This window comes from Ochlerotatus camptorhynchus, unplaced genomic scaffold, assembly GCF_037179485.1.
Source record: "Ochlerotatus camptorhynchus isolate MF236.1 unplaced genomic scaffold, CSIRO-AGI_Acam_v1.1 ptg000240l, whole genome shotgun sequence".
Classification (NCBI taxonomy): Eukaryota; Metazoa; Arthropoda; class Insecta; order Diptera; family Culicidae; genus Ochlerotatus; species Ochlerotatus camptorhynchus.
This window is the reverse complement of record NW_027040730.1, coordinates 207,343-220,982: the sequence shown is the minus strand read 5'-3', so window position 1 is coordinate 220,982 and position 13,640 is coordinate 207,343. Positions and strand designations below refer to the sequence as shown.

General features: G+C 36.2%; 1 protein-coding gene across 2 annotated transcripts in view; it reads left to right on the top strand.

Moving 5' to 3' along the window:
* The window catches only part of HnRNP-K (Heterogeneous nuclear ribonucleoprotein K), a 44,806-nt gene that overhangs the window by 29,964 nt on the left and 1,202 nt on the right, over window positions 1–13,640 (top strand). For both annotated transcript variants that reach the window (XM_065225882.1, XM_065225883.1), the window contains 3 exons: window positions 10,536–10,927; window positions 11,177–11,441; window positions 11,502–11,671. In XM_065225882.1, coding sequence (XP_065081954.1) covers window positions 10,536–10,927; window positions 11,177–11,441; window positions 11,502–11,671 — 827 coding nt within the window. The remainder of the gene's footprint in view (window positions 1–10,535; window positions 10,928–11,176; window positions 11,442–11,501; window positions 11,672–13,640) is intronic.

Below are 13,640 nucleotides of genomic sequence, written 5' to 3'. Positions count from 1 at the left end.
GTTATTATTATTTTTCTGCTGGATTTTATTCCTGGCCCACTGTATATTGTGGTGAAGTTTTCCTTTTTTTGTTGAAGCCTTAATTTTTTTTAAATTAATTAATTAAAATGCCCGATTTTTACCGAACAGTTCAGCTGTGTAAAGTTCAGTAAACATTACAGGAGTCGGTAATAATTTCTAAGTATTTGGTCACAAAAGTGCTTTGAATAGAATATCGGTAAACATAAAATCCGTATTATTTTAGTGCTCAATTATTTATCGGTATGCAGCTCAAAAATCGGTGGAAATGGATTGAACCCACTGTCTTTCATTAGTAAGCAAAAGCGGTCGCCATAAGGCCACTGTGCCCCTCATATCACAGCACACCACTTAAGATCGAGTTGTTGTTATTACCATTCAAACCTGGGTACGATGATACGAAGCATCAGCAAACAATCGGTAGTAAAGAAGTCATTCACAAGAAATGGCCTCATTCAGTGTGTCTATTACCGGAAAAATCTGAAAAACCTTTCAGGGAATTTATTTTTTCTCAGAGAATTTTCAAATTCCTTTATTAAACTTATTTGAAATATTGAAGTAGGCAGAAAACCTTCTGAGGAATTTCAAAATATTTTTTAATGGTACATATAACTTTATCTTCCTCGTTAGTTACATGATAATTCTGGATTAGATTTATCTTCAATATTCAAGACTAAGGACAAGAATAAATTCCAAGAACCCACATTTCAAATAAATTAAGGGCCTTGTAAAAGTTTTAAAGTTTGAATATATTTGTTGAGAATTTCCAATAATCTCTAGGAATGAGCTAAAGGCAATTCCGTGTATAATATCAAATAATGAGTTTTTAGGAAAATGAAATCTTAGTATTCCTTTCAAATTAATTCTGAGGAACTCCAGGTTCCAGGTGAAACATAATCAGAATTCCAAGATCGTTCTAAGTAGAATTACAATGAAGTCCTGAATAGAATTCCGAGGGAGAAGGATTGAGTAGGATTCTAAGTAAATTTACAAGAGATTGTGAAGCATTTCAAGGCGATTCCAAAGAGTATTCCCTGCCAGTGCTGTAAATTTTCATATCATTCGATTGAAGATGAACCACTACAACCATTCAATCAATTCTGTGTAAACGAATTCTCACATGACCTTTCTCATTCGAAGCATTGTCACTGTCAATTGAGTATCATTTGATATACGACAGTGGAGTATGGAAGAAATTCAGGAAAATGGTCCCGAACAGACAAGTCGACCCGATGTCGGATCAATGTAAGGCTAAGTTAAGGTCGATGTCGACCCAATGTCGTGTTAATGTCGGGTCAATTTTGGGTTTATGTCGACCCAATGTCGTGTTAATGTCGGGTCAATTTTGGGTTTATGTCGGGTCAATGTCGGGTCAACATCGGGTTGAGGTTTGATAGAAATCAGGTTGGTGTCGGGTTGGCTTAGCTTTTTCGCCGGAATGTCGACCAGAGCTCCGTTTGTGTGTAGGTTACACTCAATCGAATGATATATAGCGTTTCTCAAATGAGAATGATCCATGCCTTCGTCAAATGACTAATAGCGAATTCGTTTATTATTCAGTTTCAACCTGGATCGGGTATCAAGATTGGGTCTGCTTGTTTTCTGACAAACGTCAGTTTGCTCGTTTGTTTTTAAAACCTAGCTCAGGTTGAGGTTTACACTGACAAAAAGTTCGGTTTCGCACTGGGTTGGAACTGGTGTTAACCCCGATAATAAACGAATTCGCTATAAGCAACTGATATCACCCATTCGGAGGAGGTCCCCTTTGATAGCGAATAGCTACTTTTCTCATTTTCATCAAAAATGTTTAAATGATTTTGAAAATTTACAGCACTGTTCCCTGCTCTTGGCTAGTTTTTGTACCTTGCTGGTAGTTGGGCTTAATCTCATGCTTCACAATGATGTGTTGGAGACCGTGGGTTTATGGCCGGTGTCGCTGGCTCCATAGAATGGGCAGTCGATGTGGATTACTGAGCCTCCCCTCTGGGGATTCTGGAAAATAAAAAGCAGTGCTGTTAATTTTTATATAAATAATTCTATAAAAATGCGGAACCAATTCAATATATTGTAGACCAACAATTGAAAATGTACTATCAACCTTTTTTTTAACAAAGCGTTGTTTATTCTTTCCTCGCCTATCGAACGCATATTACCCGCATCATCGGATAGGGGAAACATTCCCCAAACCCAAAGATGGTGTTAGTTTGCGTAGGCGAGCCTTGAGTCACAAGAAAAGTGTTTCCGAAGTTTTGTTCACAATAGCTGACTGGGATTGAACCCTGGCCCTTTGGTGTGAGAGGCCAGTACGCTTACTACTACACCATCGGCGCCGCTTTGTTACCACTTTGTATTGAAGCGTTTTCGGGTTTTCAACGCCATTTCATTGAAACTGAATAATATTCAGCAATATTTTTTTTCATTGAAAAATTATATCCTAGACGTAGCTCATGAAAGTTGAATAAGCTCGTGGAAAATTATAGGAGCTCGATGTTTCCGAACAATTTTTGCTGTGTTAATTGTTTAGCTGAGATGTTGCAGATATCTACTGTAGACCTAAAGAAAATATATGATGTCAACAATGTGATCCATTCTTGCCTTTTCCGAAAATTGCAATGGCCACCTGAATAATATTGCTTCTCGCACCATCTAGCGTTGAAAAAGATCAGCAACAGTCATCCAACAATCGAGGGGCGCACATACAGCACGTGTTACAAACATAAAAGTCAAATTATTTTCAATAATTACATTCTGTATATTCCATGCACATTTTTCTGACGTGTCATCAAATAACATAATATGCTGAAATACATACATTTTACATATTATACAAATTTTCAATTGGTTTACCCCTCGTGAAGATATACAAATACATTTGTAGCCTTTTTGGCCACTTTCTTCATAGCTTAAAATTCAGTTCGCCAACTAAGCAAAATACCCAGACAACCAGAATGCACGTATATTCAAAGTTGTTTTCGTGATATACAAACATATATACAAACAAACAATTCGTATATAATGCAAAGAAATGGCTTATACGTACAAAAGTGGAGGCCATATACGTGCATATTTTAATTTAATTTTAAACGAGTTGATTTAACATCATATACGATTTAATCTGTAATAACAAATTCATTTTAAAAAGTCTTACGATGTAATCCGATTTAATTTGTGATACAGTACGATGGAAAAATGAGTCATCGCATATTGGTCGGAAATTTGCATTCTATACGATTTAACTTGAACATAATGCGAGGTATGCCATTCTTATATGCGATTTTGACTAAAACTGTAGCAATTTACGATACTGTCTGTACATTATTATACGACTTCTGGTTGTCTGGGTAGTGGACCATATTGTTAATATTATAATATAACATAATATAATATAATATAGTATAATATAATATAATATAATATAATATAATATAATATTATTATATAATATAATAATATAATATAATAATTATAATATAATATGTATTATATATTTGCCCAGAGTGTTCACTCGGCTGTCGACAAAAGCAGACCACTCTCGATGTGTGCTACGCGATCGTCTGTTTTCTCGGCAGCAACTATTGTGTGGTCCTCCTCATTGTTCTTCATCAGCAGTTCTTTCGGTCGATGCGTCGTCGACTTTGGAAAGCAACCGTTTCGTGATGAGTGTGTGAGTGCTGACCACGTTTTGCGTCCATTGCTGCAATGGACGCGCTCTGACCCTCGTTGGCGTACAACAATTTGCCATACAATGAAACTACTGGAAGCGGCTCCAGTTCTGATGGAGGAGGCTTTTTGGATAGCGGAAGATAAAGTGTTTATTGTGTTGTACCTTTTGACTATATTTTTAAGATGTATTGTATAGTGACCAATAATCCTCGGCTCTGTAAAGTTAATTCGGTTGAGCCTTATCAAATAAATTAATAAACAAAAAAAAAATATATATATGCCCAAGTGTAGCAGAGTTTGAGCGAGAATAGTTTATCTCGGAATGGTTGTAAGATCCATCTGGCATTCAATTTTATTTCGTAAAGTTTATAATTTATAATACCGTTTAGAACAAAACACTTAACGAGCAGTTTCTTAAACTTGTTATTTTTTTTTTGTTCTGTGAAGCACATTTTGAATATTTCTCAACTATATTTGCTCTTGGAGGTTGTTAATTGAACAGTTGTATGATTATATATTGTAGCGAATACCAAATTACTAGTTTACGGGAATGACGAATCAGCAATGCAATTACTGCGTATATGACAGTATCCCTACAGCATATGTGAATAGAATACATAATGTCTACGGTAGATACATTTTACAAGCCATGATAGTGGTCATCATTTGCACTCCCAGGACGGTTATCATGCACGCTGCTACAAGCGATAGCCTATTCGCATCATAAGTGGTTCCACACATGCAACAAATGTGTGCAGAGCGCTACACAGTTATTCGTTGGTCACGTTGTAATTATACAAATTTTGCCCTGAATACCAGGAAGGAAGTAATTATGTCAACCGCAAAGTCGATCGGTTTATTTCCGTTCATTGCTAGTTGCAGCGTTGGTTGGTGATGTTGGTAAATTTACCCCTTTTTTGAAAAATGCATATTATCCTAATTTCACGGATTCAAATGTATCAACATAGTGATAATTTCATTTGAAAATCAGCAATATTTGCTACCTGTAGAGTCATAAACATGATGAGTTAATATATTAATTTAAAGTTCAGGTCCTCATAGTAGATCTACTACATTATGTGATCGGCAGCCGCTACGAACGTCTCGATCCGCTGATCAAGAGAACACCCGGCTCGATGATATAGTTGCATCTGTTCAGTCATCATGGCATTGTTCGTGCAACAGAGATGATGATACTATCCGGTAATGATGGTGGAAGCATAAGAAAGGATATGAAATCCTCCCTTACCAGTGTGTATGATGGTATTGGTCTCATTCGTATCGTTTTGCTCTCTCTCTCTTTCTCGCTCTCGCTCTCTTCCGTCCAACGGAAAAGGGAACCGATCTTATTCGTATAGTTGTGTGCAAAGGAAGTCGAAAGGAGCATGAGTGAGAGAGCGAACACATTTCGAGCCTGCGCACCCGCTTTCATCATGCCGTGCACCTTTTTCCTTATTCAGTTTCCGTGCGGCTTTGGTCCTTGTTACATAGTGTTGAATCCTACAAACGCTTTCTGCTGTCTTTCGGATTATAATTATTACTAGGAGAGGTTCAAAGGTAGCACAGATATTAGAAAGAATTAATTTTGGATTTCCTCTGTCGGTTGAAAAATTAAACGAGCAAATTTATGGCATTGCTTCGTATTTCTGGATGTGGAAAAGAATACAATAGATATAAGTATCGAGTGAAGAAAAATCCTCATGAACACTACTCAATAATCGATTGGATAAGCAGTGAATGTTCTTCCGCGGTGTAACTTCGAGACAAAGAAAAATCGAATTTTCATATCTGACGGAAACTTCCACATGGGCAAATGGAACGTAAATTCAGCAGGTAACGTTTATATCAAGTTTAACCAACGCAAATTATATTTAATTATATTACTTCGATTTTCGTAGGAGTATGTGCATAGTGGTTTATTTAATTTTTATTTTTTCTTAGTTTCAGTTAGTTTGAGTTGTTGTCCAATGGGGCAAGACGTTTGGTTCGATATTTTTTTTAATCGAAGCTGTTCGCAATGATAGACCTCATTGCGGTGTATCGGATGAGATGTCATTAGATGTTGAAAATTTTGGTCATTTCAATTGTGTGCTTTATGAAAAGATATTCATTTTATAACAACGCATGCTCTCACAGTTACATCTCTATTTATGAGCATACATTGCTAGAAGATAAAAGTTCATATGAATTTTACCAACTATCATCTCCGAAACCTGTCAATTTGTAACAGACGGAGGGTACACATTGTCAGCTGCTGTTTTAGTACCCTAAAAAAACAGCTTTATATTCCACCTTTGTCGCCTCATACGATTCATGCAATATGCGGGAATCTTCTTCGTAATATGTTGTCTTTTTGTCGTTTTTATTCTTTCTTCGTCAGTGTCCTTCATGTTGGCTGACTGCTTTCGATAATTATTTCTTCTTCGCTTGGTTTCTTCCATTACCTTGGGTCTTCCTGTGGTATTCTTATATTCATAGCATAGCAGTAACTCAACGAAACAGGATGTATGTACATGTATGTGTAGCCGACTGTAAGAGGGCATGTGCATGCTGTGACTTTTCCTGTAAAGATCTGACGGTAGTTGAATACACGTAAATTCCTCAAAAGCCACAAACTCGAAACGAGAAGCAATAATCATTAAAATAAACTGAAACATATGCTCGTTTATCTTCTTGCTCCTTCGTAAATTCTTTTTCTTCCGCCTCAACACACATCATCTGCTTCGATATCAACCTCCTTTTAATGGAAAGGAGAGTTTGCAGCTTTCATCCTTCGAGTCTTTCAATTTCTTCTTCGTTCATGAGTATCATTCTTTTTCAAACTTACAACAGAAAAATTAAAAGCGCGGGTTTTTGTTGCTTTGTTTTCGTAAACGTGTATGGGAAGGTATGCTTATGGCATGGCGCGTGCGGATGTTCAGAATCGCGCACGTTCCACTTTTCTACTGCTCCGTTCGTTACACTTTGGTTCCATGAGTTGTTTTTTTGTTTTTCGTTCGCCACCACCGTCAGTTTTAGATCAATAAAAAACTGAATTGGGTTTCAAAAAACCACACAACACTTGATTTCAGCTTATCTCTTGATATAACTTAATACCTTTGAATATATAATGTAACGTAACGTAAATTCTGCGCAGTTTTAAAAACTTTAATAACATGAGCTGTCGATAATTTTAATTACAGTAATTATCCGATTTTATCCTCGATCGCGACTTTTATCTTTCAATAATTTCACATAATCGTAATTTCAAATCGTTCTCATTCATCTTCAATACGATTTTGTAAACTTGAAGGGTGCTCATCTTGTCCCGGTTTGTGATCTTGTCCCGTCTACGCCTAAGCTTCATTTTTTGTTGATTTTCTTTATTTCTATCACTCCGACCCTTTCTGCAATTTCTCAGAAAAACGACGAATGAAAATTTTCACCTTAGGGCATTAAATGATTTTGTAAATTTTTAAATTATATGTGCATTTGTCAAAATTTGTCTAGTACTTTTTATTTCTTTGATATTTTTGAAGATTAGTTCTTGAAATGTATGCATTACTAGGACATTTGTTAACTTTTATTGTGATGTTAAAAGTTTGTCGTGGATCTTCAATAGATTATTTCATGTTGGACCAGACTTTTGGCGGTTTCTATTAGAATTTTGAATTTCTATGAATTTTCAAAGAATAGGGTTTTTTTTTTCTAATTTTCGTCCTACTAAGTACAACCCGCACTTAACCTATCTTTTTCAAACGGATATGAACCCAAAAATGGAGTGATTCTACTATATATGACTTCCATATTTATTTACCTTTCTATTTATACGTACTATTGGATTTGATAAAGAGTCACACATAATTAAGATCTTGTTAGAAATCTAACACTGCTTCTTGATTCCAAATTCTATCTATGATTTACAATTCCGTCCTAACACATTGAAACGCCATTTTTTTTTCTTCTAATTTTTGCTTCGTTCTACGAATGATGGAAGAAAAAAAATGGATTTGCTTGGAACCCTTCTTTTGTTATGAGCCAACGCATCGAAACAAACGTAGGGTAATGAATTTTGGTTGGACCTAACCAAAAAATGAATAATGGTTGGACCTAATTTAGTCCATATGTTTTAAGAAATTTCTTCTTAAAGGTCATAACTATAAAGAAAAAAGCCTTTCATGCATAACATATATTTTATAAGAATTTTTCAAATTATTTCGGTTTTAAATTAAATGGTCCACTTTTAACTCATTTTCTCACTTTAGAACGTCCAAAAGAGGAATGTTTTGAATGTAGTGAATTTGACTTATTTGTTGTAATAAAGATATACACAACATAGTTAAAGGAATATAAAGCTATTTCATAGTTGATCCATTATTGTTCAAACATTTAAAGAATGTCTTGCCGATCAGAATAAGGAGCTGTTCGCAATATGGTACTTGCACGGTCTATATAGAGGAAGTGCACCAGTATTGGCCATAGGTTCCTATTTTGGCCAAACCGATTAAATTAGAATATTCGTGCATTTTGTGATCGAAATGTTTATGTACATAGACGCATATGATTTGTACCAACAAACTGAAAGCAACTGAACATCTCAAATTGAAACAACGTGAAATATCGTCAAAAGATGGCCAAAATAGGAACACAAAACAAACGTTTACCCTATATAGATAAAGAACTGAAAATCTAAAAATTTAGGTTCGATACCCAAGCAAAACTGGAGATCAAATTAAAATCAAAATTTGCTGTTTTGATGTAACTTATTTTGAATACTTCAGTTGATCTCATTTTGGTTGACAGCACAAATGAGAGCAACATTTACACTGGTAAATCAAACGGAAAACTAATGTTGCTTTCAATGAAATCAATTTGATTTATGTTTTTGTATTCTCAATGTTTAACTGAATACGGGCCTGGTGTAAATAGTTAGCATCCATGCTTCTCTCTCACGCTGAAAGATTTGAGCTCAAATCTCACCCGGGCAAGTCACAAATGATATAAAATGTGTAAAACAAAACAAATAAACTATAATCGTTAACATCGGCAGATGAACTTTAATCAAATTTTAAACAAGGCGTTAACAGCAGAACTTCAAGTTAAGTTGCTTTTATTTAAAAAGTCTTGATTGCATAATGAAAGCACAATGTGATATCTGACTAATGTCGCGACAATTGACATCAAAATGAGTTTTCATTATGATAGGAACTGCAAACTTTAATATCGATTTACTTTCATTTTGTTAACTGAATTTGCTCGGGTACAACGCAAACGCGGTCAGAAGTACCCATATTCAAATTAAATGATGCACACGTAAAAACGCGCGTCAACGCAGCATACCCGCAAATGGGTGGGCAGCAACTCATTTTACTACTGGTACATACTTCTGACCATGTTTGCGTTGCTACAGCATTACCGCTAGCGGTGGTTTGCCGCACAAATTTTTTGTATGTTTCCATTATACTACCTTATAATCGCATGTCAGTTCCATATGGATTTTCGTCAATTTTAAGATAATAACGCTATCCACTATCAATTGGCATCTACTTTCATATTACGTGATAAAACTACGGTCTTTGATCACACGGCAAATGAGAACGACCCAAATTTGAGTTCAGTTCATTCATAATCGCCAAAAGTGCAGGAACTCAGCGATGAGTAAATTTGTCTCATGGTTTCCTGTGGAAAATCTAAAAATCTGCCGGAAAATGAGGAAATTGACGAAAATTTTATGCAGTCTCGGAGTAGTACCAATAGACTGAGTGAATCCAATCTTTACTTTTCTCAAATTCGGGAATTTTTCCCTAGAAAATCCTGGGAAAACATGAGACAAATTTTACTCATCGCTGAGTTCCTGCACTTTTGGCGATTATGAGTGAACTAAACTCAAATTTGGGTTGTTCTCATTCGCCGTGCTTGAAAAATGTGAAAACAACATCAAGTCAGTATGTCCATCAAGCAAAGTAATCGCATAGGGTAGATAGGGGCAATATGGTCCCCCCAAGAAAAACACATCATAATACATGAAAAACATTCATAAATGTATGATAGCTGTGATCATGCTCATGCTTTGGAATATGTTTGATAATATACAATGTTCAAAATATGGATAAAATATGATAGACTCAATAAATTATTATGTGTGAAAAAAATCAGTTTTTGCTCCGATCTACAACCATACGGGGTAATATGAGCATCCTAGTAAAAGTTAACGTTTTGACAGGTTTTCGCTAGAAAATAACATTCAGGAATCATGTGAAATAGAAACATAAGTTCTTTTAGTAACAGTTGCGTGTATTGCTCGCTGTAGAACCAGCGGATCAGTAAAATGTTTGCATATCTGCATATCTTATAATATTCTAAAGATTTTGAGTTAATGTTACATTTCCATTATTATCTTAGACATATAATTGAATTTTGATACGGTTTTTATGGAGATGCATATTAGAAGCATTTTCAACAAGTTTGTAAAAAAAATTAGATTGAGTTAGTAGGTATTATGCCCGAACGAACGGTGGCCCATCTCGCCCCGTATGGTCTTCTTGCCCCCATCCCCCCTATCAGTCCCATCCTGAAATTCAATCGTCCAGAGGTCAAGTTACAGTTCTGCTTTTTGAATCGCACAACATTATCGATTAACTTACTATGATTTTTAAAATATTTACATGGAAATTGCTCTTAACTGTCATTTTCTCAATGTCTACTTTTTTCCATATGGGACTGATATGGGATTTTGGGCAGTATAAATCTACATTAAATGAATAATTGAGGGTTGTCAAGCTTACTTGTTAACTAGTTATTTATTTTTAAAGACTATTGGTTTTATCGTCAGCTCTTATATTTGTATTCTTTTGTTTATTTATTTATGTTTTCAGCAAATTGGCTGCAGGCTGAAAATTTTCTCCAATATTGCTCCACAGAGCACGGACCGTATTGCGCAAGTGATTGGAAGCGAGGAACAATGTCTGACAGCATTGAACGATATCATTGGGCTGATCCAGGGAACACCGATCAAGGGTCCAGTCCACAATTACGATCCTCACAATTACGACGATATGTACGCCGATGAGTATGGTGGCTATGGAATTGGCGGCGGTGGTGGCGGCAACTTCCGTAACGGTCGAGGAGGTAATGCTAGCGGTGGCGGTAACGACGGAGGCAGCGGTGGCGGCGGTGCGGGTGGTTTCGATCGACGTGACCGTTTTGATGAAAGAGGCCGCGGTGGTCGCGGATATGATCGTGGAAATGATCGCAATCGCGGCATGAGGTTAGTTCACTCAACCCTTTCCTTCTCCTGGTCACAAGCGTTTCGTCGTTTTTGATCTTTAAGTGTATCAATTTTCTTATGAACTTATGAATCCTTATAAAGAGCAATAGTTCTGTAAGTTCCACACTCATACGAATTTCTGTAAGATAGTTAAACATTATCAATATTGTTGAAAAACAAAAAATGCTTGAGGAGGAAAGGTTTCATCAGTATATATTTACGCAGTTTAATTTAATCAATATATTGCAGAGAACGAGAATTTATCAATCCTTGGGCACCAAACGTCAATGGAAACCAAATGGGAGGAAACAGTTTCGGAGGTGGTGCCGGTCTTGGAATGGGTGGATTGGGAGCAATGAACCTTGGAGGTTCAGGAGGAAATATGGGTAATATGCCTAACATGGGCAACATGGGCAATATGGGTAACATGGGAAATGGAAGTATGGGAAGTTTCGGAGGCAACAATACCGCCATGGACAACAAAACATCCACCCAAGTAACAATTCCAAAAGATGTAAGTACAGACAATTACACGCACTTGGATAGTATTTTTTACTTCCATTATTATTCACAGCTGGCAGGTGCAATCATTGGAAAAGGTGGTGGTCGGATTCGTCGTATTCGAAATGAGTCTAATGCTTTTATTCAAATCGATGAAGCTCTGCCGGGATCAACCGATCGTATCATCACCATCACCGGATCACCGAAAGAAATCCAGGCTGCTCAGTACATGTTACAACAGAGGTAAGTCACACATCATTCGTTTATACAGTGGTGTGATAGGTACTTGTTTTGTGTCCGTTGTTTACCTAACATAAATTCATCTAATTTGTGAAATCTGCAACGAATGGCAAAAAGCCCAGCATAGAGGTACGGTCCCCGCCCCTCCAACATATGACATAATTTGTGTTAAAGTGATTGTTAAAATCAAAGCTAGGTTGCAGCAAAGAAAAAAGAAGAACTACTGTTAAATGCGTTCCTATTAAATAATGCTACACAGCTACTAACTATGCACGTATCCACACTAAATACCTACTTACAAGAGCTGGAAGATAAACGTTGAAGCTTTTGTAAATAATTAGTTATTTTGCTTATTTCTAGAATACCGAGTCTCGCGCACGCAATCATATCGCAATTCAATGTTGGGTAGATGAACTCTTATTCGATGGTGCTATTCACCCCTATCCTATTTCAATCGGAACAGATTTTCTATACATAAGGTTGCAAATGCGTATTTCGCATCAAAAAATGTTTTTTTTTTTAAATAATGAAATTAAAAGATGTTATGAATACATGTTTTACATGTAAGTTATAAGAAGAGGTTGCAAAGTATGTATTTGACACATCAAACCTGCCATTTTTGCTTTCTAAGAGTCGCAATCAGCGATCAGCTGATGAATGATTGATAATTTAGAAAATTGCTGATTGCGACTCTCTAGAAGCGAAATTGACAGGTTTTATGTGGCAAACATAAATTATGCAGTCTTGGATATAGAAACAAAAAATGTGATCTAATGCTTTAATAATTCCAAAAAACGTTTCCTTAGTTTTCATAGAAAAACAGGTTGCCGACAACCGTCACTCTCATCTGAGAAGAGCAGGTTGAAGAGTTGTAAAAACATTTTCGAACAGTTTCGGACAATTCTTTCGATTGGAATGGATAGAGAAGCAAGCAAACGTAAACAAACAAACACGGCATATGTGTGTGTGTGTGTGTGACGCTGCGAAAATGCTAATAGAAGCGCGGACGCTGCTAAGGTTGACGACGTACATTCCCCTATTTGCAACCTTGTATATTGCCCATACAAGCATAGGAGTTATCCATTACAATCGATTGTAAACTATTTGCATTTTACACTGTGCACTTATAGTAACATGTTTTGTTCAGAAAATATGGTGAAAAATACCAAAACTTGGTTGTCCCATCCATAAGAGTCTACGAATAAATACATTTTCAATAGCGTTTTTCCAGATGGGACTGATGTGCTTTTATGGGCAGTAAACGTTTATTTTTGTACGGGAAATCCGTTTCGATCCAAATCGGGAATCAGGAGTATTTTTATTGGATTGGATTCGCTTTAAGATTTATCCCTTAACCATTCTCCTCATGGTAGCACATGTTTGTCAATCTACCATTAAATAGTCAGTAGGTACTTACTTAAGCTTCTCCGTGTGCTCATTATTCTCGTCCATATGTATTCTTGAAGATTTACTGAGTAACTATTGGAAAACAAACTTTTTTTAAGGATTCGATAATTTTTAGGCATGGAACATCTTTTTGCATCTCAAAATTATCAGAAACCTTCTGGGAAGTAAAGGGTTAACGGCACACCGTCATGTACACAAAAATCGACGCATAGGGGAAATGGCTCTAATGTTGGCCTATGGATCTAAGATTGGGCCCGTCGCTAAAAATCTGCTATTTATTAATTTTGTCTAGATGAACGCGTCATTGGGACGATACTTATGGATATTTGTGGTCGCTATTGAACATTTAGTCGATTGCTGAATTTATGTACGGTCCCAAATCAGGAGACGACATTACATCCATTTCCCCTATTGCAAATGTTTAAATTTCGTCGCTATAAGGAAAACACATTTCTAGAGATAAAAGATGCTTACTGAAACCAACAATGGTCATTTTGAATATTCTTATTTCATTTGCTACGATAACCACCCATTGCAATATTTTGTGTGGAAGACTAGTGATTTT